This window comes from Cydia strobilella, chromosome 1 (genome assembly GCF_947568885.1).
Source record: "Cydia strobilella chromosome 1, ilCydStro3.1, whole genome shotgun sequence".
Classification (NCBI taxonomy): Eukaryota; Metazoa; Arthropoda; class Insecta; order Lepidoptera; family Tortricidae; genus Cydia; species Cydia strobilella.
The window spans coordinates 34,755,255-34,782,022 of NC_086041.1; the positions used below are offsets into that span (position 1 = coordinate 34,755,255).

A 26,768-nucleotide genomic window follows, 5' to 3' on the forward strand; every position below is an offset into this window, starting at 1 on the left:
CATCCATAAATTACGTCAAAGTAATCTTAAGGAAAATAAAATGAATAATAAATATTGGTCTTTTAGAACGTATTTATTGAGCACAATACCTAAAACTATATGTTTCGCGGCTATCAAAATTACGTGCAGATAAATTATACATTCAATGTTAAATAATATTTGGTAACTCCTAATCCTAAATAAATAAACTAAATTATCGACAAATAGTTATCACAAATCGTCACAATAATTAATGGCAGAGTGTAAACAGCTACTCTTACACTAGTTCATAAAACATTTTAATTTAAACTACCGTGAGTCATACTAACACTATTTAACTATTGTATAAAATCAAATATATAAACAAATGCATATTCATCATTTAAACAAATGCCAACCGGTAGGTGGAGATTTTTTTTATTTAATAATATATTTAATCGCGTGATGCTTTGCCCCTTGGCCGGTTTTAAAAACTCAAGTAGTCTTAACTAAAGGAGTCTTAGGCCAAAACGTATATCGGCCGCGCAGATGAAAAACCATGATTTTTATAGTTAAACGGTGCTAAATAGCAGATACACCTACACTAAGCTAATCTGCACATCAAAATACAGACTTCTCGTATAGTAGACGAGGCGAATTGGATTATCACAGGGCGAATCGGGTCAGACTAAATAAGAAGTTGATACTGAAAATATTGCTTATGACTGCCGTCGCAAGCTAACAGAAGACAGGTACAGCGCTATTTAAGTGTACTCATATCAATGCAATACTTCAAATTTAATATCAACGCATTTTTCATCCGATTCACCCTGTGATCCGATTCTCCTCGGTCTACCCTATGTCAACCGATCTAATCAGTTCATTCAGTCTTGTCAGGGTTGGATATAGTCGCCACCCCCTTGTCGGCCGCCGGCGCGTCGTCCCATCCCCAAACAGGATGGCTTCCATCACCGGTTCTCCTCACTCGCTTCTCGACAATGTCAGGGGAAACTGACTTAAGATCATAAGCCCATCCGATTTTAGACATAGTGTCAATGAAGAGCTTTGAAAGATTGAGAGAATAGTTTCCTAACTCGGCAGTTTTATAGTCCCAAGGGAAAACGTGATGATAATTATGGAAGCCTTCGCCAAAAACGAGAAAAGACACAGGCTTGGTTTCGACAGGGTTGATGTTTTTGTCGTAAGTGCGGTCTCCCCACTTGTGGGCGGCCGAGTTGACCAACCAGGTGACGTTAAGGACGTAGCAATAGCGGAAGATTGCGCAGACGAAGTAGCCGTTCCACAGAGACTCACCCCAAAGAGTGGGGATTATTGAGGGTAGAATGAAGCAGATAAGCGGCATCAGGGTCAGGTAGTATCTGAAAAAATAAGTTTTTTGTCAAATAAAATATATTTGTAACAAGCTGTACTTTTCTTTCAACAGGCAACATTACTCTTCGAGACAATTCTAACAAATACAAACACCATATTATAAGTGTAAGGCCTGAGTGGACGCTTGAGTTGAGCGTGCAGCGGGGCGGGGCGTGCAGCGTGCATGTTAAATAAATGCAAACGTATAGGAGGCCTTAGTGCACGCTGCTCAAATCACTTGTGAGTCCGACGCCACGCTGCTGACGCTGCACGCCCCGCCGAACGCTCCGCTTCGAGCGTCCACTCAGGCCTTACACTTAGGTTGCGTTATTTTATCACAGACTTTCTATTGCTACCTGCTGTGCCCATCATCATCATCAGATCAGCTCGATGGTACCATAATATTGCATTGTCATTCAACTTAGATTATAATTTGAGGCATTTTGTATGAAAAGGGACATTATTGTCGATAGCGCTTACGCCTCACAGCGTCGCACGGCATTGTATTTACATCGGAGCATCGTTTATAATGGCGTAAGCGCCATCGACAATAAGGTCCCTTTTTATCGAAAATACCACATTTATGTGAATTTTCAGCTCAATCGAATAATGAAAAGTGGGTCTATTTTAAAGATCTTGCAATATTTGAACCGAACATACTTATTGGAAGAAATGAAAGCTTATAAAAACATCGAATTTATACTCTAAGGAGACATTCTTGTTAAACACCGGGCCGGGGACGGGCCGGAGCTTCCGGCGCTTCGTTTTTTTATGGAAAGCACCACGTGAACACCGATCAGCCGTCATAGAACGCCTCGGCCCGAGCACGGCCCGGTCTAGCGTGAACCTTAATATTACATATATAATGACGGTTTTAGTTTCATATCCGAAACAATTAGGGTCTAACAACTATTCAAAACTTTTAGGGTTGTATAACAAACATGTTTCGTAGGTATCGAAATTATGATATTCAGAATTAATTTACCTGCCATTCAATTATGGCTAGGCATCAAAACATTGTTTAGGTACGTAATTGTTTACCTATCCTTTAAAGTTACGAGAAGGGCATGATGATGTGATTATACTTGCTCCGGCAAGCTCGACCGAATTTCACCTTCCCATACAAACGGAGTTTCGTTCACATTTTAAAAATACGTGTTGGATTGTAATGAAACTTTGCACATACAATAACATGAGGTATATCTAGGTCTGTAATTAGTTTACATAGCTCCAGTTTATAAAACAAACGAAATAGAGCAAAAAATTTTTTGACTATTATAGTATCTGAAGCTACATAAACTTGTTTTTGCTCGGTTTCGTTTGTCCTCATGTCATTGTATGTGCAGTTACATTACAATCCAACACGTAGCTATAAAGAATGACTCACGTTAGACCGGGCCGTGTCCGGGCCGGAGCTTACTTTTCTATGACATGACAGGTGATCACGTGATGCTTACCATAGAAAATGAAGCGCCGGAAGCTCCGGCCCGGACGCGGCCCGGTCTAACGTCAGTCATCCTTAAGATGAGAACGAAACTCCGTTTGTATGGGAAGGTGAAATTCGGCCGAGCTTCCCGGGGACTCTTAAGCGGATCCCACCTATTTTTGTTACAACTTTTATAAACTAATATTAATTTAAAGGTTACATATTGTGTTTAATTCCGCAGAATTTCTGTAATGTTGAATTTTCTATGTCCCTAACAGCATTTATACGTCATTATGGCGTCAGCGACGTCATTATGACACCATAATTACGTCATTGTTACGTCATTATGACGTCGCTGACGTCACTTTGCTACCTGGGGTATTATGTATAAACAAATTTACGATTTCGAAAAAAAAAGCAACGTGCCGCTTCTAGCCTGGAGGTCGCTAATTCGAACAACTCACAATTTCTAAGATTTAGTAACACACGGGAACGACACATTAATCTTGGATTTCATCTGCGGATGCTTTCGCACCAATAGCAAGCCCACGTGCAAGAAGCAGACAAACAATTACTTACTTCTTCTGAAAGCGAAGGACGGGATCGGCCACTAAGTTGCTCATATCGATGGTGTTTCCCTTGGCCTTGATTTGCGGATGCTTTCGCAGACAAACAACAAACAATTACTTACTTCTTCTGGAAGCGAAGCACGGGATCCGCCAGTAAGTCGCTCATATCGATGGTGTGACCTTTGGCCTTGATCTGCGGATGCTTTCGCACCAATAGCAAGCCTATGTGCGAGAAGAAGACAGACAATTACTTACTTCTGGAAGCGCAGCACGGGATCGGCCAGTAAGTCGCTCATATCGATGGTGTTTCCTTTGGCCTTGATTTGCGGATGCTTTCGCACGAATAGCCAGCCCACGTGCAAGAAGCAGACAAACAATTACTTACTTCTTCTGAAAGCGAAGGACGGGATCGGCCAGTAAGTCGCTCATATCGATGGTGTTTCCCTTGGCCTTGATTTGCGGATGCTTTCGCAGACAAACAACAAACAATTACTTACTTCTTCTGGAAGCGAAGCACGCGATCCGCCAGTAAGTCGCTCATATCGATGGTGTGACCTTTGGCCTTGATCTGCGGATGCTTTCGCACCAATAGCAAGCCTATGTGCGAGAAGAAGACAGACAATTACTTACTTCTGGAAGCGCAGCACGGGATCGACCAATAAGTCGCTCATATCGATGGTGTGACCTTTAGCCTTGATCTGCGGATGCTTTCGCACCAATAGCAAGCCTATGTGCGAGAAGAAGACAGACAATTACTTACTTCTGGAAGCGCAGCACGGGATCGACCAATAAGTCGCTCATATCGATGGTGTTTCCTTTGGCCTTGATTTGCGGATGCTTTCGCACCAATAGCCAGCCCACGTGCAAGAAGCAGACAAACAATTACTTACTTCTTCTGAAAGCGAAGGACGGGATCGGCTAGTAAGTCGCTCATATCGATGGTGTGACCTATGGCCTTGATCTGCGGATGCTTTCGCACCAATAGCCAGCCCACGTGCAAGAAGCAGACCAACAATTACTTACTTCTTCTGAAAGCGAAGGACGGGATCGGCTAGTAAGTCGCTCATATCGATGGTGTGACCTTTGGCCTTGATCTGCGGATGCTTTCGCACCAATAGCCAGCCCACGTGCAAGAAGCAGACAAACAATTACTTACTTCTTCTGAAAGCGAAGGACGGGATCGGCTAGTAAGTCGCTCATATCGATGGTGTGACCTTTGGCCTTGATCTGCGGATGCTTTCGCACCATTAGCCAGCCAACGTGCGAGAAGAAGAAGCCACGAGTGGCGTTGTGCGGGTCGGCGTCGGTCTCGGAGTACTTGTGGTGCATGCGGTGGTCGCGCGCCCAGTCTATCGCGGAATCCTGGAACAATGATATAATCTTTAAATAAAAGAATCAAATATAATTACAAAACAGTATGCTACCGTTTTAGGGCCTTTATTAGCAGCTCCATTTTATAATGTAGTGCTTTTCGAGAGGACAACGTAAAACAATCTCAAACTATAAGTAGGTGTCCAAGTTCCCATCATCAGATTTTGACTTTACGTATATATGGCAAATGTGTGAACACTTTCGAACAAATATAGTTGGTCAAACCAATTTGTCAGTCAGTAACAACCAGGAAAATTATACTCATCCCTTTCTTTTGGGTTGCTAGTACTAGTGTAAGACAAAGATAGTATGATTCTCTCTGCCTATGTTTGAAATGAGACAGTCCTTTGACAAACTATAAATATTTTTTTCTTTTCAAGTCAGCCCAGCCGGATTTGGTTGTGTCCGACCGAAGTTGCGGCCTAAAAATCATGAACGTTCGGCCGAAACTACTCATAGCCGATCCGAATCTTCGATTTCGGTTTCTGTAAAAAATCAGGTTACATTCGGACACGACCAAGTAAGTATAGTTGGTCAAGCAAATCTTGTCAGTAGAAAAAGGCGGGAAATTTAAAAAACGTAGGCGCAAAGGGTTATTGTCCCATATAAAATTGGAATATCGCGCCTTTTTCTACTATACATGGTGCCTAAAAAATAAGTGCATTCCCGTTGCCAGGGAGGTTTTGGGATTATACTGAGCAACTTTTACTATGGGACCAACCACGAAATCGGGAACAAAATTTTACCCTCCCATAGAAAATGGACCAGGCAAAATGTTTCATCCAAAATGTTTTTCGCGATTTCGGGGTTGGTCCCATAGTAAAAGTTGCTCAGTATAATCCCAAAACTTCCCTGGCAACGGGAATGGACTTATTTTTTAGCCACCGTGGGCACCGTGTGCGAAGTAAGTAATCCACGCTATGTCTACCAATAATCTAAACAATCTTTACGAAACAAGCAGTTCCCGTCACATTGCTACGGATCCGGAAACCTCGGTGTGTGACCGAGACGGCGCTAGTGATGTCCCGCTCGCACACCGGGAACAGTCTGCATTACAGATAGCTGTAATGTATGTGAATAAATGAATTCATTAAGCGGTTGCATGCTTCCGTTGAAGTTACTCAACGTTGTTAAATGTTGCAGTTTTTGTCGTAATCGAAGTGCATTCCATCAATAATTGTTAGCGTTTTCAATCCATCCATACTAATATTATAAATGCGAAAGTCTGTCCGTCTGTCTGTCTTTCTGTCTGAATCGATTTAGATGAAATTTGGCATAGAGATAGGTTGAGTCCCTAAGAAGGACATAGGATAGTTTTTATCCCGAAAATCATCCCTTAAGAAAGTAAAAAGCGGGGTGAAATTGAGATGATTAATGAAGTGCCTCCTGATTTGTGTGCATAGTATGCTCAAATTGAATAATTGCTATGAGAATTGATCCAGGCGCTATACTTACTTTAGCTGCTGTTTCTATATAAGTCTACGCAGAAGAAGTCGCGGGCAAAAGCTAGTATTTAATATATGACTTATATTGACCGGGATATAGACCGTGATTACCTTTTGTATATATCCTATAACCACTAAACTGCAAGTGGTCAAACACTCTTCGGCTTACCAGGCAGTTACTCTATTCAATAGATTGCCATCCGATTTGAAGACAGTCGCTAAATTAAATTTGTTTAAAAATTGTCTCAAAACTTATTTGTTAAAGAAGTGCTTTTATTCGGTTGATGAGTTCTCATATTTCATCATCTCATATTTTTTTAAGAATTGGACTTGGAACTATTTAGGAACTCTACCAAACTAGGTACCTTAAGAGGCAACTGGAGTGGTCATTTCTCCATACAAACGTACTCAATTGTTTCCTTCATGGTTTTTGAAACTAGAGCAGTGATTTTTTCAACACAGATTATTATTGTAATTAATTATTGTGAAATAAATAAATCTAAATCTATTTTGAATATCTGTATCGGACTGGTTTGCTTTTTTGATATTTTTGTTTTTTAAGACGCTAGAGCACTTAAATATTCACAAAAATGGCCTAATTTACTAGGCCGCAAATAGAAGAAAGGTATTCAAAACTGATATCAATTAGCCTAAAAAGCAAAACAGTCCAACACAGATAATTTCATTACCATTTAGATCTCAAAACTTCGTTACATTTGGTTAAGTTTTGGAGGAGGAAACAGTCGAATACGAAACCTCGTTTTTAGAGATTTTTACGCAGGATTTATCGCCTAACCTGGCGTTGTCCTTTTTGCACTATTTTTAAGAGCCGCTTCCGTTAGCGAGACGGATATATTCACCTAAAATATTTAAATCTCAGCTCCCGTATCCTCTTAATCACAAAATGCCGTCCTCAAAACGTCGGAGGTAATTTTAAAACTTAAGTCTATGCGATTATGCATATTTATTATGCATTATTATGCATCACTGAATTATGTTAATAAATTTAAAAAATATGTAAAACGTAAACTTTCTCTAAAGCCTATTATAGCACACAAGACTACATGAATGATGAAACACCGTGGGATTGTGATTGAAAATAATAAATTATTTATTATTGTGTTAATAATGATGAAATTGATAATTCAATGAATACCTATAAAGGTAATCCGTATTTTTTGACATTTAGATTTTTATTCTAGAAAGTTTCTAGACTAGTATTTTTTATACAATTTTGGTGTTTGACGATCCTTTTGTGAATTCTTATTATTAAGTTTGACATATCTATAATAATTCAATGTTTTTAAGAATAATAATAACTGCATCAATAAATTGCTCTGATATTTAGATTAAGGTAATATTTAAAACTTGACAATTTAAAAGTGCTTGTTGCTAGGCCTATTTGAATAAAGAATTGAATATTGAATTAAGTCCCGTAAATAATAATAAGTTAAAATTGTGAAAAATTAAATAAATGGCAATCTTATGTCACATTGATCCGTATTGACCTTATTTTAATTACAAAAATCATGTGTTTAACATCACCTATAACACAGAGACAATCACACAGATAACAATAACATTCAAGCGACCTTTCTTCGGCGTGACTCTCATATGGACGGAAATGTACGTTGTGATTACACGTCAGCCGATTAATGGTCGAGGGGTCAACCGTGGTGGGCGCGTGCTGATAAAAATAACGGACGGGTGAAAACGTGACGTCTCATCTCGGTTGTCACATAGTCACGTGCTAACCCTTGCGTTTTCACATTGTACGATCCGATATCGGATGTCGGATGACCTTTGGAGAAAAAACCTTTGAAGCAGTGGGTCGCGACCCATAGTTTGGGAAATGCTGCTCTAAAGGCATTTGTCAAACCCAATATGGGGCATTTTCTATGAAAAGGGACCTTATTGTCGATGGCGCTTACGCCGCCAGGGACCGGCCCGCTATCCCTTATCGGGGTTTTATAAGGGTATTGCATAAGGCTTAACTCACCATACCCTTTGCCAGACGAAACCCTTTGTTTTGGTTTTAAAAACCCTTATATAAAGCTACCACATTTGAGTAATCGGTAGCCCAAATACCCTTACAAAACCCTTATCATCCGCTCACCAACACCTTGCATATTGCTTATAAGGGTTAGCCTTATAAAGGGCTTCCCTTTTAGCATATAAGCGTGCTAATTTAAGTCGTCTACCTTGTTCATAAAGCACACATTACTTCGAATCCGAGCGATCGTCGGCGGCGACGGCGGCGTTCTTTGACTAGGCGAGTATTTTCTTTCCTTTTCATACACTACTGTAGATATATACTAATCCTGTCTCTTTCACGCAAAGGGAAACCTTTATAAAAAGCGCTTAAAGATAAGGGTAACCCTTATTAAGAGCTAGCCTTATTTTTGGTTAGCTTTTCGGTAAGGGTTAGTCAAAGGTAAGGGTATGAATGGGCTTGCAACTCAAAAGGGAAAGTCTTTCAATGTGTTAGCCGTGTTTAAGTGTCGCCCATTGAAAGGGTTTTATCGCGGAAAGGGTTGTCCGGTCCCTGTACGCCGCACAGCGTCGCGCGGCATTGTATTTATATCGGAGCATCGTTTATAATGGCGTAAGCGCTATCGACAATAAGGTCCCTTTTTTATAGAAAATACCACATATAACCATCACTATAATGAGGTCGCCACTGGACGGTCGATAGCCTCTTAACAGTTCCAAACAACACGGGAGTGAGCACGACACGACTGAACAATTAATGATTAATTTGTTAATTAAAAATTTCAGCATCGCGCTACATATTTCTTTGGTTCGTTAGCACCCGAAAAATTTATTAGCGAGGCAGGTAAATCATGAAATTATCGATGCGTGTAACAAGTTGGCAAATTGTTTACTTTTACGGGATTTCATGTATTTTAAAAGAAATGTCACTTCTACCAATTTATTGTACACCCTTTTATAACAATGAGGGCTACCGCGTTTAATTTCGCCGCTAGGGGCGCTAGTGTAGATGGAGGTCTTTCAAAATGTCAAATGCATAGAAATTTCAAAATTTTTAACGCAAATTTTCACTCCTTATTCATAATTGTGGTAAATCTTTGTCCATCTTTGATTAATCATGGTAAACAATAGATATAGCTCAATAAATGTTAATGGTTTAAAAAAGTGCCAACTAAAATTAAACAGGTGGGAAAAATGACACATTTAGACATTAAAATACCTTTGTGTATATTAGAACGTAAGATTTTATAAAAATAAGTACAGAAGATTTTTGAGACCCGTTTTTCTGGACCTACATCTACAGTGGCGCCAACTGGTGAGCACAAAAACGGTAGCCCTCATTAGTCAAACTTGGAACAGAAAAAACGCGGGAAAAACAAATGACGTCCCTAATTACGCCATGATAAGACACGATTTCTAAGAAGTGGCTTGTTTTTACGCAAAAGACTAAGTCCCGCGCAAGCTCGGCCGAATTTCACCTTCCCATACAAACGGAGTTTCGTTATCATTTTAAAACTACGTGTTGGATTGTAATGAAACTTTGCACATACAATGACATGATGTATATCTAGGTCTGTTATGAGTTTATGTAGCTCTAGTATATGAAACTAACGAAATAGAGCAAAAACAAGTTTTGTATGAAAAATTTAAATTCGCTGTATTTTTTTAACTATTCTATCTGAACCTACATAAACTAATTACAGACCTAGACATACATTATTCTATTGTAAGTACAAAGTTTCAGAGCAATCTAGATAGTCGTTTTGAAATGAGAGCGTAACTACGTTTCTATGGAGAACCGAGATTGCCGGGCTCTTAAGGAGCCGTGAGTTCAGGGGGCCTATTATATAGCCAAGATGATAGGCAATTCGAACGTGCATTTGCCATCAAAATGATATTTAAATAATGTCATTTATAGGCCAATTTGAACGTACATACACTGACATCAGAATGACATTTGAATGATATCATTTAGTCATCGTGCGTCTTGCTCGCGCCAATACATGTTCGGACAAGTACGAGCGAAATGCAGGATGTCCTTCTGATGTCAGTATACGTAATTGGCCTGGCCTGTTATTTACCATTCGTGCGTGCATTTCGCTCGTACTTGTCCGACGTCCGTACATATAGGTATAGTATGAAATTTCTGAAATGATTTTGAGGCCTCAGACCCTAATCCGTTAAACAAAAGCCTTTGTTTTTTTTATGGAGAGGCGCCTTAGTCGCGTGCCGAGCGCGTGCCATAGCAACCATGTCGTTAAAAAGCAACTATCGTGATAGTATTAAGGTTCAAAATGTAAAACCTCATTCTGATATAACCAGTTTGGGTAATGAAGGACGAACGGTTGCCTGTGTGGCCTCAAAATACAGAATTACTACATAAACTTGAACCATATAAATAGGACGGTAAAATTCGTTTTTAAACGAGTTTGTTCCCGTTCAGTCAGTAGCGGTAGCATTGGTAACCGCGGAACAAAATATACAAAGGCTTTTGTTTAACAGATTAAGGTGTGAGGCGTAAAAATCATTTGAGAAAATTCATACTATATTTGACATTTTCAACTAAAAGCAACCACATTGTCGCTTGTCAATAAGGTTGATTTCAAATTGAAGCTATATGGAAATAGCGCCTTATTGACAACCAACAATAAGTACCCTTTTAATTGAGAATGGCACATATAAGCGCGCGCGAGACGCACGCGCGTATAACAAAAATACATCATTTTGTTATCAAAATTGATATCATGTTTGAATTGGCCCCCTGTACTGTGTTCTATCGAATGTTCCCAGACAGCAAGGTCACGTCATTATTGACGTGATTTATTGGGCATTTTAGACGTCGCATCACGTGATTGCAAACGTCATGTTTCACGTGACGATGTCACAAATTTATCGTCACTATTGATGTCATCACTTGACGTCATTTTGATACATATGTCGACGTGATTTTTGACGTCATTTATTTCCGTAAGACTTAAAATTGAAAAAAATCACCAAAAATTCACGTCATAATTCACATCTTCTGGCAGAAATTGTTGACTGGGTTAACTGACCTGGAAGGCAAGTGTGTTGAACAGCGTGAGCAGTATCCTCAGAGGCAGGCGCGCCTTGTACGACTTGTGGGCCCATAACCTGTGTGCTCCCGCCGTGATGCCCAGGCCGGACATGACGTATAATAGAACCGCTGGAAATAAACAATAATAAAAATATATTTCTTGTACTTGACATAGCAGATGCACGACAAGATGTGCCATTCTCAATCAAAAGGGTACTCAATAAGGCGCTATTTCCATATAGCTTCAATTTAAAATCAACCTTATTGACAAGCGACAATGTGGTACATTTTGGTTGAAAATGTCACAAATACACGAATTATCCTTTAAGGATGACTCACGATAGAACGGTCCGGGTCAGACGCTTCGCTTTCTATAGAAATCTTCATGTGATCACCGGTCACCCGTAATAAAAAATGGGTCAACCTTAACGAAAATTAAGATATTTATTATTAAAAAAAAAACCTATTGTGAGCCTATACAAACCCAAATAGCTTCCCAACGTTTACCTACATTTCTAGTATAATCTGCAACTTCTCAAATTATTTTTACGCTTAAGACGGTAATCTGTTAAACAAAAGACATTGTCTCTTTTTGTGCGAGCGGTCGGCCATTGCGTGCCATTGTGTGTGAGCGCCGCACGCGCCAACACACAATGGCACACAAAGGCCGACCGCTCGCACAAGAGACAATAGCTTTTTTTAACAAATTACCGTCTTAAGCGTAAAAATTAAAAATCATTTGAGAAAATGCAGACTATAGGTAATAACCAAAACCCACCAACCCCCGCATATTGCTTCAAAAATGAAGGAATCTCATTGGATAGAACCTTTAGTAGGTCGTAGTACTAGTATCCCTACATGAGCACTTACTATACTGCCCGTATGATAGCTACGTGTTCTCTCGTTAAATCTATCTTAACACCCTTAACAGCCGTAAGTAACGTTGGAAAACACATTCAACTTTGTACCTTAACCTAGTGCAATAAACTTCAAGTTCAAACTAGTTTTATCAATGTTACTTACGGTTGGTGGTTGTAAAAAAAATCGGAAGCGTAGATGGAATACTATTATTATTCTATGCTCGTAGCTGAGTCGTAAATTTTATTTAGGATGAAATCGAAAAAGTTGTCAGAGACCATTCTGGGTAATATTGCAATTACAATGGAATTATTTTAAAATGATGTTCTACATATCGTAACATTCAAAATTCCAAGAAACATTTTTCTTCTAGTGACTACAGGTAACAAGGTGACGTCAGCAACGTACAGGTGACGTCATTTATAGGGCATAATGACGTAACGGACGGGACGTCATAATGACGTATAAATGCTATCTGGGTAGTTGATAACGCAAATATAAATTTGAGCTACTTTCAAACAATATTCGTAGTGTCCTGTATTCACAGTTAGCGGTTCAAAGTTTGAACTCAACCCAGAACGTATACTACGCCTCCCAAGGGGCCGAAATGGAGTGTTTAACTAAGGCCATTTATTTGTGTGATGAGCACAGATATTTCTTCCCGAGTCATGGGTGTTTTCTATGTGTTTAAGTATTTATATATTATATATATCGTTGTCTGAGTACCCATAACACAAGCCTCCTTGGGCTTACCGTGGGACTTAGTCAATCTGTGTAAGAATGTCCTATAATATTTATTTATTATTTATTTATTTAACTGAACTAATTGAAGCTTGTAAAGTTTTATGAACAAGGGGGTAAATCTGGCTTAGCACGGTAGCATTTTTATCGCCTGTCACCATGCCTGTCACGTTCTAACAAGTATGTAAGTGCGAAAGTAACAGGCATAGTGACAGGGGATAAAAATGCAACCATGCTGACACCGATGGAGCCACACGCTGTGAATATGCTTGGACTCTACGCCCCCCAGGCCCCAAGTGAGGCGCGCCTGGTTGGAAAGCCCTGAATTGGTAAGAATAAGGTCTCTGATTAAAAAGAAAACACTGAAAGTCCTCATGATCCACAGTGAAGAACAGCGGGCGCAGTATGATTCCATTTGTATCGCCTGTCACTATGCCCGTCACTTTCGTACTTACGTTTGTTAGAACGTGACAGGCACGGTGACCGCAGGTAGCCACCGTACAGCGCTCCGATATGCAGGAACACGAACAGGGTTGTCATCCTGTTCGTGTTTTATTTTATTTATTTTATTACAAGGAGATAAAACAGAAGCATACAAGTGAAGAACAATATAGACAGAATATACATAACTATTATAGATTATGTTGTTTCCTTAAGCATATCTCACCGAGAACATAAGTGGTATTAGAATGTAAACCTAGCAACATGCAACACTTAACTATTTTAACTACAACAACTACATTAAATTCATATTTATGATTTATGAATGTTATGATCTAAAACTACTTATCTATTTTTTATATAATTTTGTGACAGCAGCCTTGAATGAGGCACGGGAGCATGAGAATAAATCTACATTACAAAGTAGCTGGTTGTGGTGGTCGCAAATTCTATGTAAAGGAGCCCGTTTGCCTGCGTTAGAACGCGTAAGCGGTAAACTAAATAAGTGTTTGGACCTGGTCAACTTCTGCGGAGTGCGAAACTGTAGGGCCGCGAGAAGCTGCGGGCAGTCTACATCGGCTACGCAGATATTGCGCAGCATCACTGCGTCAGCAACGGCTCGTCGGTTCTCCAGAGACAGCATGTTAAACTTGATCAAAAGATCAGCGTATGAACAACGCGGACTCTTTATTTTAAAATTCAGAAAGCGAAGAAATTTCTTCTGCGCCATTTCTATTTTATCTACGTAAATTTGGTAGTATGGGTTCCACGCTACTGAAGCATACTCAAGATATGATCTTACCAGTGATTGATATAGTAGAATGAGAGTATAATATAGTGTTCCTGCATATCGGAGCGCTTCCTCCACGCAATCTACAGTTTTCTTTTCTCGGCCTCCGGGGCAGGGGAGGCCATCTCTATGTTTTATATTTGTTAAAAAGTTGAAAGCGTTTTTGATTAACCAGGCATTTTTCACGGTAAAAGAATTTTATAGTAAGTTTAACATAAAAAAAAGAAAAAAAAAAGAAAAGGAGCTGTCTTGTGTCGGAGGCCAAGTCTCATTTTGAGTCTCTGAGCCAATGGAGTAAGTAAGTAAGTAAGTAAGTTTAACATAAAATGATTCCCAGAGTATTATTTTATTGACATTTGTATTTTTGATTTTTAATGGTTTTTTTATTGACATTTGTATATATTACTATAATTTTTTTTATGTGTGATTTTGTTATTTAATTTAGGGTGTTGTGTATTTTTAATTTTATTTGTGTTGTAATTTTTGACATTAAAGATTGATTGATTATACACTTACTGAAAATCCTCGTAATCCACATGGCCTTAGTAAAGAACAGGTATCCGCCGTACAGCGCTCCGATATGCAGGAACACGAACAGGGTGACATTCCTCCACACGATCTGCAGTTTTCTCTTCCCGGCCTCCGGGGCGGGGGTGTGGAGACCCCCGTCTTTTTCTTCGGCGAGGGCGTCGTTCTCATCCAGCACCCAGGCCGCGGGTTGCCCTTGAGGCGGCATTGTGCTGAAAAAAAGAATAATTGAATGAGAAAATTAAAAAGTTAAAAATGTATTCTGCAAGTATATTCTTCATTTTCGTCTAAGACGGTAATCTGTTAAACAAACGCCATGGCCTCTTTTGTGCGAGCTGTCGGCCTTTGTGTGCCATTGTGTGTGAGCGCCGCACGCGCCGTAGCACGCCACACAATGGCATACAAAGGCCGACAGCCCGCACAAAAGAGACAATGGCGTTTGTTTAACAGATTACCGTCTTAGACGAAAAAGTCATTTGTGATGATGCAGACTATAGGCCCCAAGGGCTCTTTTACAAGTCTATAACATCATAAATTTATAGTGACAATATAGTGACATGAAAAAAAAATAGCTACATTTAAAATAAATATAACAGACAATTCAAAATCACGAACAGATGTTGGAAAACGCTTTAATTTACTAAGCAATAAGTTCTAAATTCAAATTTGCTTTCCAATGGCTGTTGTGACTGTTATGCATGGCAGAAATGTGCATTTTGCGATTGTCGAAAAGGTTTACGTGTTTTTGAAAAAAATAAAGGAAACCAGATAGAGCAGCTGTCTTAATTAATAAATACGCTAATATTGTCTTCGGTTACCGCGATAGTTACTCATGAAATAAAACTATGAAAACGGATTATATCGCTATCGTTGACCACGAACGCTGTAAAGGGTTCGAAACGTCGGGATGTATTATAAATTCAATATACGCGATATAATCCGTTTTCATAGTTTCAAAAGCGCTAAACTAAATTACAAACTGAAGCAAAGGTTAGTTCTAAAAAAATGGTGACGGCAAACTAGCGTATTGCAATTGCCAACAATTAAAAGTATCTATGAATATCAATAATCAATACAAATCAGCAGCGGTAGCACGGTCGCACTTTTATCGCTTGTCACCATGCCTGTCACGTTCTAACAAGTATGTAATTGCGACAGTGATGGACATAGTGATAGGCGATAAAAATGGAACCATGCCCGCAGGAATCTAACCTTGTTCCAGAAATAGTCTTCAAATACTTAAAAAACATTTATCACAACTATCCAGCTAAGCCAAGAGAGTCTATCTGCATCTACTTTGCACTTTAATAAACTATAGCAATGCATAAACAACATATTTATACAGTAAGGATAAGGATCTATTAATTATTTTTAATATAATCCCCTTCGAGGCGTGCCATTAAGTAGAAATAACGGCTATTGATGTCGATAACAATGTTTTTATTTGTGTTAATCGGCCTTTAGCTTTATAGACATGTGAATTGATAAGAACAAGAACGTGCGTCAAATTTTCTTATCAGTTTAATTTGCACGCGACCGTCCATAGAGATACTCGTTTGATCCCGTTATGGACATATTATCCTGATGTATACAATACGTTGGCCCAAAACGTGTATAGTATGAATTTTCACAAATGATTAGACGTGCCACGGGCTCAGACACAATGGGCGACTACTCACACAAAGGAAACAATACATACATGGCATGAAGCGAACAGACGTGATATCAATACAATAATTACTTTCATCAACATTACACGTGTACAAAAGTAAATAAAAGTAAATCTTTATTCAGGAATAAAGCCATACGATATATATAAAAAAACCAACTACTTGGGCTTCAATTTATTAAAATATAATGTTATTATCAGAACTACAATATTCATGAGACGGGGTTAACTACTTAAAATGTTATATTAATGAAATGAATGGAAATCTTTATTTTCAAGCTACTATTGGCCCATAGATACCTTAAAACCAGCATACATATTATTATAAAATATATCCTTAAACTAAAAAAACACACAATTATGTCTGTGACGCAGTTCATATCGTTATTTAATATTCATATCGTTTCTAATTTCGAATAATTATCAAGTATGGATTTCCTCTTCTACAAACAAAGGGTATTGTTATGTCATAGGTCACATAACAGGCAACCTTTTAGCAGCCATGGGCTACATATATACTATATAGTAGTTGACAAATATTTGTGACTTTATCATTATCAGATATTTTCGTTTGTCAATATTACATACAAAATCCGGGGAGGCTCGCGGATGCATTTCCCACTCCGAAAACAAAAAAAAGGCTCGCGGACGACAAGCGAGAGGTTCGCGGGCCGCCTGTTGCCAACCTCTGTATAGATGGAGTCCTATTAGGTCATATAAGAGCGTTTTAACATTTTCCGATCCGATATCGGATGTCGGAAGAAAGTAAAATGTAAGATATATGCGTTTCTCTGTATTTAGTTATGCATTTAATAAATCATTATTATTAAAAAATCGGCCAAGTGCGATTCGGACTCGCGCACGAAGGGTTCCGTACCATTACGGAAAAAACAGCAAAAAAATCACGTTTGTTGTATGGGAGCCCCACTTAAATATTTATATTATTCTGTTTTTAGTATTTGTTGTTATAGCGGGAACGAAAATACATCATCTGTGAAAATTTCAACTGTCTAGCTATCACGGTTCATGAGATACATCCTGGTGACAGACGGACAGCAGAGTCTTAGTAATAGGGTCCCGTTTTTACCCTTTGGGTACGGAAACCTAAAAACGATAAATAACGTAAAAAATGCGGACTTGATCCCAATTGCACTCTCCTACAGCTGTGTCATAGGCGCCTTCCGACATCCGATATCGGAAAGGCGCTTCCGATAAATTCAGTCATATCGGAATCCCCCGTCAGCTGTCGGACCGATAATATTTGTTTGTGTGCGTATGTATAGGCATAATGCTTGTTGTTAAGCGTGACCGCAGGATGGCGCCCGGGCGCGCCCCCGCGGTCTGACTACGCGGATGTCGGATCCTACATCCGATATCGGATCGGATCGGACAATATGAAAACGCTCTAAGAATCAATCAACCCCGAAATCGCAAAACAGAATTGATTGTCCCATAAAAACCTCAGCCTCAACTGTTATACAAGTTTGTATTTGAATTACTCAATAATACGAAACTGTTATTTCTGTTTCTGTCTTAATTGCTAAAGTGTATTAATAATGTTATACAGTTAAGAATTATTATCAATTAGAAATTAGAATTAATACCGAGCGCTAAGGCACTTTAATAGCGCAAATGGGAGTCTGGCTTCTCAAACTGTGCAATTTAATTCCAATTTAGGTCTATTTGAACGCTGCAAAGGAAACCATTGATGTTGTGAAACCAATTTGAGCTCGGTTTCAATAGAAGGTGGTATAAATTGTATTTAAAAGTTACTAGAGCTCTTGTATTGTATACACAATTTTGATTTGTTTCCTCATGCGGTAGAATTGACTTTTAAGAGATGATTTTGGATGATAAATATTTGAAAACGTTCATTTGAATGAGGGCTAACGCGTATGAATTCGCAGCTAGGGGCGCTAGTGTAGATGGTGGTCTTTTCCATAGTTCGAAATGCCAAATGTCACTAGAAAACCCAACAGAAATACATCATCTGTTAAAATTTCAACTGTCTAGTTATCACGGTTCATGAGATACAGCCTGGTGACAGTGGTGACAGACGGACAGACGAACAGACAGACAGCGAAGTCTTAGTAATGGGGTCCCGTTTTTACCCTTTGGATACGGGACCTTAAAAACAACGTAAAACAGTTACTTGTTAGGTACAAATAAGTAATAAAACATAATGGATTGCATGATTACCAGATGGACAATAGAAGTACCGTAATACGAAGTAAATAAACCGATTCAGTATACTTATATCTTGTATTACTTGCATGACGTCAAAAGAAAATCGTTTTTCCTTTCATATTAACAAATTTAAAAAAAAGATGAACATTTTAAAGTATATTTTTAGGGTTCCGTACTCAAAGGGTAAAAACGGGACCCTATTACTAAGACTCCACTGTCCGTCTGTCCGTCTGTCTGTCCGTCTGTCCGTCACCAGGCTGTATCTCATCATGAACCGTGATAGCTAGACAGTTGAAATTTTCACAGATGATGTATTACTGTTGCCGTTGCCGCTATAACAACAAATACTAAAAACAGAATAAAATAAATATTTAAGTGAGGCTCCTATACAATAAACGTGATTTTTTGCAGTTTTTTGCGTAATGGTACGGAACCCTTCGTGTGCGAGTCCGACTCGCACTTGGCATGTTTTAAATTAGATACTAAAATATCATTTCGATTGGCATAAGTATCTACTTCCCGATCTAATTGTAATTTAAGTTTGAAACCTATTGTGATTAAATATAATTACATACAGCTAGACATTAGATGCTCTTAAGTACCTAGTATATATAAGTGATTAGTAATTTAGAGCAACCAGTCTATACTAAGTGATATTTCGCAGGGGTCACTATTGTTTGACATAATTATTGAAAGTCATAATGTAATGATTGTCATATTATCATTAGTCATAATTTGTTTTTTCTCAGATACGCGTAACTTTTCAGGATTGCCATAAAACAAACCTAACCTATCTATATAGGATAACCCGAGGAAAATCCTGAAAGTTAACGGTTTCAGAATTATGACTAATGATAATATGAGGGGTACACGGAAAGAACATGTCGTCACTTAAGTAACATTTTGAGTAATCGCGGTTTTAAAATTTGGAACCATGTCAAAATGTATGGTAATTCCGTGACCAGGCCTTTTTTAACTAAATAAAAAGTTGTGTTACATATATTATACAGTGGTGGCAAAAGATATAACCAATAGTTCATTAAGATCTCTACATTTTGAAATGAAAATCTCATTTTCAGAAAAAAGTGACTAGACATATTCTATCCGTGTACCCTTCATAAGACAATCATTACATTCTGACTCAATAATTGCGTCAAACAAAGGGACCCCATTCCGGGTCCATGGTGATTAATGTGCAATCATTGAAATCGGACAACCAAAGCCATGAAATGACATGTAAAGACATTTTTGCTTTTGGCGAAGTAAATCTTGAAAAGGGGATACCGCCGTTTAGCCAAAATATTTTTCGCCAAATTTCACTTCCCAACAAACTTATGGCATCAGTTTCATTTCCCAAATAGTACAACCTTGTACGTGATTTTCATTTCCCAACTATGGGGTTGCGAAATGAAATGGTTGCGAAATAAAAACTTGCTAAAATTTCATTTGGGAAATGAAACTGATGCCATAAGTTTGTTGGGAAGTGAAATTTGGCGAAAAATATTTTGGCTAAACGGCGGTCTCCCCTTTTCAAGATTTAGGGTTAGGTTAGGTTGGATTATGAAAATTTGCGAAATGAAATTTTGCCAAGTGATAATTTGCGTAAAATAGTTTGGGAAGTAATACTTTGGGAAACGATTTTTGGCAATACATTAGTAAACCCTTGAAAAGATTCAATTTGGCCCAAGAGATACCCAGGTAGCATTTAGACGTCATTATGACGTCCGTTACGTCATTATGACGTATAAATGACGTCATTATGAGGTCACTCGTACGTCGCTGACGTCACTTTGCTACTCAGTGTCGGTAAAAGCAGCTTACATATGGCAATAAATGCATATGTCATGTATAATCAAATTGATCGTACCCCTCATCCTAACGACACATTTTACTTTACTGTTTAAACTCTGTATTCTGTAAACTGTTGTCAAAGAGTCTCCTTGCCTGTAACTTGCAGAACATTCTCAAAGTTGCCGAAATTTCTGGAAACTTTCATGAGACAATTCGAATGCAATTTTCCACATCGATCGCAGACGTTTCTGCTTGTTAAAAATTATTATAATTTGACCATACCATATTCTTTGAAATAAACATTTGTATTTGAAGGTGCAAAAAAAACCGGTCAAGTGCGACTAGTGTGAGTCGGTTTCGCGCACGAAGGGTTCCGTACCATTATACAAAACGGCAAAAAATCACGTTCGTTGTATGGGAGCCCCACTTAAATATTTATTTTATTCTGTTTTTAGTATTTATTGTTATAGCGGCAACAGAAATACACCACGGTTCATGAAATACAGCCTGGTGACGGACGGACAGCGGAGTCTTAGTAATAGGATCCCGTTTTTACCCTTTGGGGTACGGAACCCTAAAAATACAGAGAACTTCGCAATTTTTGAAAGTTCTCTATGACAAATTGCTACCCTATTAGGGCTTAGAACACTCAAATCAAGTTTTCTGGCAGTTTAAGATTCCTAAAACTGATGTATTCCTAATGCGGTTGGCTCCTCTCTTAAGAGTCCCCGGCAAGCTCGGCCGAATTCCACCTTCCCATACAAACGGAGTTTAGTTCTCATTTTAAAACTACGTGTTGGATTGTAATGAAACTTTGCACATGCAATAACATGAGGTATATCTAGGTCTGTAATTAGTTTATATAGCTCTAGTATATAGAACAAACGAAATAGAGCACAAGTTTTGTGTGAAAAACTTAAATTCGCTGTATTTTTTTTACTATTGTATCTGAACCTACATAATCTAATTACAGACCTAAACATACCTTATCCTTTTGTAAGTACAAAACAAAAAGCACACTGTCTATTTGTATAGGAGTAAATGACATATCACTGTCGCATGTTACTGGGCCTGGGCAAGCGAATAATAAGAAAACTAATGAAATAAAAATAATGTGGATTATTTGTGTTATGTGTAATATTACTCTTTAGCGGTTTAGGTCTAAATATTAAAAATTGTCGTTTAATTACAGACCCATAAGTCAAAAAAATTGCAATTATTTTTCGTGTATGGAGTACGGCCACGGTCTTTGAAATATAATTAATATTAACATATATTTTTTTTTACTAAACCAAATAGTTTTTCTTAAAAAACTGCAGTAAGTAACATCAATTTCAAGGACATTGGGCGTTGACAGCCCCTTAAGTTTGTTTGCCGCGGGTTCCCTTTGTTTTACATAGTTTTAAGTTATTATTGTTTAAGTTATCGTAAGGTTATCCTATAGATTAGGTTAGCTAGGTTATGTTTGTTTTATGGCATTATGTCTAACGAAAATGCGGACAAACAATACATTATTACTTAAAACTTTTTGGGAAACAATAGAGACACTTTGCCGCCCCTGACTTAGCCAATTGAGTGATATAGATAATGCAGTGCACCTGATCGAACCCATTAAAGTCAATGCATTCCAAAAATGCTTAACGACAAACCTGTTCGGTGATCTAATTAAGCTATTAAACAATCTATTATTACAAAGCGCCAATCATTTGCTATAATAATGGATACTGAGAGATAGTCACGTACGCGGTTGGGAAAGTTTATAGATCGCGTGATGTTTTGCGACCTTTGACTCCAATCAGAGCTATAAAGAATGACCAAAAGAATTGGAGGACTATTCGCACTTCATAAAGAGGCACACGAATTTCTATAATATCATTTTAAAACGTTCTGAAATAAAAAATAAAATAAATAAAATAAATAGGTAGAGGGGCGTGGACGGGGCAGGCCCAAACGGAGATGACGGGATGACCTGGACAGCTTCCTGAACAACTGGCCGGAGGAAACACCAAATCGGGAGTCGTGGAAATCAAGGGGAGAGGCCTTTGCCCAGCAGTGGGACACTTAGTAGACTTAAAAAAAAATAAAAAATTGGGGGACATTTTACACAGATCAACCATCAACCTAGCCCCAAACTAAGCAAAGCTTGTACCTACTATGGGTGCTAGGCGACGATATACATACTTATATAAAATACGTCCATACTAATATTACACATGCGAAAGTGTATCTGTCTGTCTGTTACCTCTTCATGCTTAAACCGCTGAACCGATTTAGTTGAAAGTTGAAACAAACCTAACGAAAACGAAACGCTTTCTGTCTCTCTATCACTCTTACAGAGACAGATAGCGTTTCGTTGTCATAGGGCAAACGATTGACATCTTGGCTAGGCACCCTGGAGTTTCAAGCGTCTATAGGCTACGCGGTGGCTTTACATTAAGGTGAGTTTAGGTTAGCCACGGACATTGTACAAACAAAATACTATGACTTTAATAATCAAACATTATCATTTTAATTAATTACTAGCGATCCGCCCCGGTACGCACGGGTGCAATGCTGATGTATTATACATAAAAACCTTCCTCTTGAATCACTCTATCTATTAAAAAAAATCGCATCAAAATCCGTAGCGTAGTTTTAAAGATCTAAGCATACATAGGAACAGACAGCAGGAAGCGACTTTCGGCGCGATTCGAGAAACAAATTAGATTCACTAGATATGAAAAGCAAGCTACCTTATGGCCGCTGGCGCCATTCAATTTTAATTGGAGCGGCGTTATTAATAGCGTAAGCTCCAACCGCCATAAGGTACCTTTACCCGTGGGACGTCACATGTCTTGACTATTTCATATCGTGAATCTCTAATTCATTTCCCGAATCGCGCCGTTTGTTTTATACTATGACAGTCAGTGTATAGTTAACGCTATCTCTACTGAGCTCATTCACTTACGTACTAACAATGGCATTCTGTTAAACAAAAGCCATTATTTCTTTTGCGTGAGCGCGTGGCCTTTGTGTGTGAGCCTCAGGCACAATAAGGCCACGCGCTCACATAAAAGAAATAATGGCTTTTGTTTAACAGAATGCCATTGTTAGTACGTAAGTGAACGAGCTCAGTAGAGATAGCGTTAACTATAATCTGACTGAAATAATTAATTTATCCGATATTTTTAGAGGACAATCCGGTCAAAACGTGATGGTGATAGCAAGTTTGGATTGCAGCTTCGCATCGCAACAAGATGTGCGTGCTCCGTGGCGTGATCATGACGCGATATGGACCAAGCAATAACAATAACGATGACATGTCACAGTGACCAGCTACTACCTACTACCTACATATCGCGCCATCTTTAGTATATGTGGTGTTTTCTATAAAAAGGGACCGGCGCTTACGCCATTATAAACGATGCTGATGTAAATACAATGCCGCGCGACGCTGTGCGGCGTAAGCGCCATCGACAATAAGGTCCCTTTTCACAGAAAATGCCCCATATACACATGACCTTACTCTTTTAAGGGAACTATCAATTGACCGATACGCGTCATATTTTGTTAGCTGCTCTGTTAAGAAATGGTAGCGATATCGCATATGATCATTTTAATACAACAATATAGAATGGACTAACGGCCCAATTCGAACGATATTAACATGTATACCGTCTTTGAGCCCTGTACTCGTTTATGCCATATTTCTCACAAGATAGAACTAAACCCCAGGTAGCAAAATGACGTCAGCGACGTCATAATGACGTAGAAATGCTACTGGGGACGAGTGAAGACAAATATAGGCGTTCGACTGTACAGTCTTAAATACGATTTTTCGTTGTGTATAGCATTCCATGGCCAATAAGATTCCGGACTTTCCTTTCTTTCTAAAGATCGCGGGTCTCGTAACAATGGCCCGACTTCAGTGTTATCTGATTGCTAATACGCCGACGGCTTATCGGTTCTGTCATTACAGGCTTCGAACCCCGCGGCCTGTTTGAGATAGGGAATATAAGGGCTCGTGTAAAATATTTGTATGTATGCTGTAAAGTACACAGTATGGAAATTTAAGAATCAGAATAATATAATGAAAGATAAGAAGTAGTAGGTTAGCGTGGTATGGGCATGTGATGAGGAGGGATGAATGCCATATAGGCAAAAGAATGTTAGGGATGATTGTAGATGGACGGAGAGCGTATGGTAGACCCAAAAAGCGATAGATGGATTGTGTGAAAGAGGATATGAGAAAGAAAGGAGTGAGTGCTGAGGTGACGAAAGATAGAGGACAATGGAAGAGAAAAACATGTTGTGCCGACCCCACATAACGTGGGATAAGGGCAGGAAGAAGAAGATAATGAAATAAATTTAACGATTGAAGAACGGTATGTTTGCTAGGGATGGTTTTTATTGTTCCGTACCCAAAGGGTAAATACGGGACCCTATTACTAAGACTCCGTCGTCCATCTGTCCGTCTGTCTGTCACCAGGCTGTATCTCATGAACATAGCTAGACAGTTGAAATTTTCACAGATGATGTATTTCTGTTGCCGCTACAACAACAAATACTAAAAAGTACGGAACCCTCGCTGGGCGAGTTCGACTCGCACTTGGCCGGTTTTTTTAAACTATGTACGTATATAAATTTATTATTTCAACATTAGCCATTATTATTCATGCATTATAAAATGCGAGACCTTTGTCTAACACGTTTCTTTGACAAACTTCAGGGTTTTCCTGAATAACAAATTGAGGTCAAAGTTATCATAAAACACGTAATAGCGAGAGGTTAAACAAAACGTTCAGTTATTGTTATATATATGTAAATGTTTTATACCTAGATTTTTTTCTAGTTTTGTTCTTACTGTAGATAGTTTTGTTAATTCTTTAACATATGAAAGATAAATACTTATAATTCAGATGTTATAGGCCACCAAACGAAGGAAAATCGGGGAAAATTATTTTTGTGTAAGCGTATTTTGCAACAGTTGTAGATAAAGGTGCCTGAAACAATATACTAAAAGTACTGGTGGATGGGGGTGACGCTAACGGGTAGAGGGGGGTGTAAAGGTCCCTTTTTTAGTTTTTCGTAAATAACTAAAATAAAAATGTCTTTTTACATAAATAATTTACATAAAATTAGTAAAATTACCTACAAGAAAGATTTCATATACTTTTCCGCAGCTTATATGATCTGTGATGCAGCCAAATATCAAATAACTAAACTGCTCACGTACTTAAAGTTTATTTCAGCTTTAAAGTTAAAGCTAGTTGTGAAGTCGAAACAACACTTTGCAAAATAAATAAGAAGAGAAGCCAAGCGGCTGTTAAAAGAAGTTTCCACTTGTTTGAAAATTTGTGCTGAGCGCTGAGCTAGCCAATTAGTCAGATAATATATTTTCACCTCAGCAGCTCGAACAAGCCTAGGTACTTTCGTCACTCCCTGGAGTGAGGAAAGTGCGACTTTCCTCACTCCAGGGAGTGAAACAATGTAGCTTTTTAATTTAGTGAAGGCCATGAACTTCATACTACGGTACGGTACGGTCCGGTCCAGTCCGGTCCGGTCCGGTCTCGTCTCGTATCGTATCGTATCGTATGGTATCTTATCGTATCGTACATATTATAATTCTTTTTTTATCTGTTTATTTTGTGTAATTCGAAATACATTTTAACCTTTAATATGTTGTCACTACTGAGGTGAAAAACTATGTGTGCAACACGAGAGCAAAGTTATTTTACATCTCGTGTTTTTGAGTCCCTCGCTACGCTCAAGATTCTACCTTAGAATCACTCGCTTCAAAATAAACACTCGCAAGAAAAACCAACTTTCCTCTCTTGTTGCACAAATAACTATTTAACTTGATTTATTTTTTATTTACCTTACAAGTCGATACTTTACTTGACAATATTGACATTCAATATTCAATATTGATATTGAATATTTAGATTGGCATTGACAATTACCGCAAAACGGAACTTTAGGTAGGACGTACTTGTATGTATGTAGGTACTTGTTGTATCTCGTCTACCATTAATTTTTTAAAATTTTTAAACTACATACTTAAACTTAAAATAACTAACAAAATGAACACTAGTAGACCTAATAGTAAAAAAAAAAACAAGTGCAGTGATATACACGCATCAGCTTTCAGCTGCTAGTGTATTAAACAATATAATAATATAATATAATAATACTTATTCGAAATTGAGATTTTTTTATGTTAATTTCATATTAAACTTAAGTTTATTATGATTTAGTTAAAAAAAGTTTACTACATTTAGAAAATTCGGCATCACCACGCAAATTCTACGACCTAAAAATATTTGCGTAACCCGAAATTACACAAAAAGTTTTTCTACTTTATAACTTTCATTAAAAAAAACTGTCACTCATTTTACAAAACAAAACATTTTTAACTTACGATGCAAAACTCAAAACAGGAAATAAATAAAATACTTACAGTTAAACTAGATTACTTCCGACACTCGAGAACCTCCTTATGATCACTTAACGTTTTCCGCGCGACTGTCACGCAGCATTTCTCGCGCTCGATATATATACTTAGATGTTGGACAAGACCGCGTGCGCACCGCTGGA

The 26,768-nt window shown here is 38.3% G+C and overlaps 1 protein-coding gene across 1 annotated transcript; it reads right to left on the minus strand.

Moving 5' to 3' along the window:
* Window positions 1-54: 54 nt before the first annotated feature.
* On the minus strand, window positions 55-26,768 carry LOC134744940 (acyl-CoA Delta-9 desaturase-like). Its single transcript, XM_063678891.1, has 5 exons — window positions 26,632-26,768; window positions 14,534-14,757; window positions 11,186-11,316; window positions 4,481-4,686; window positions 55-1,337 (listed from the first exon to the last, which is right to left on the minus strand). Exons 2-5 carry the CDS (start codon window positions 14,751-14,753, stop codon window positions 839-841), a joined length of 1,056 nt encoding a protein of 351 aa, XP_063534961.1. The 5' UTR covers window positions 14,754-14,757; window positions 26,632-26,768; the 3' UTR covers window positions 55-838.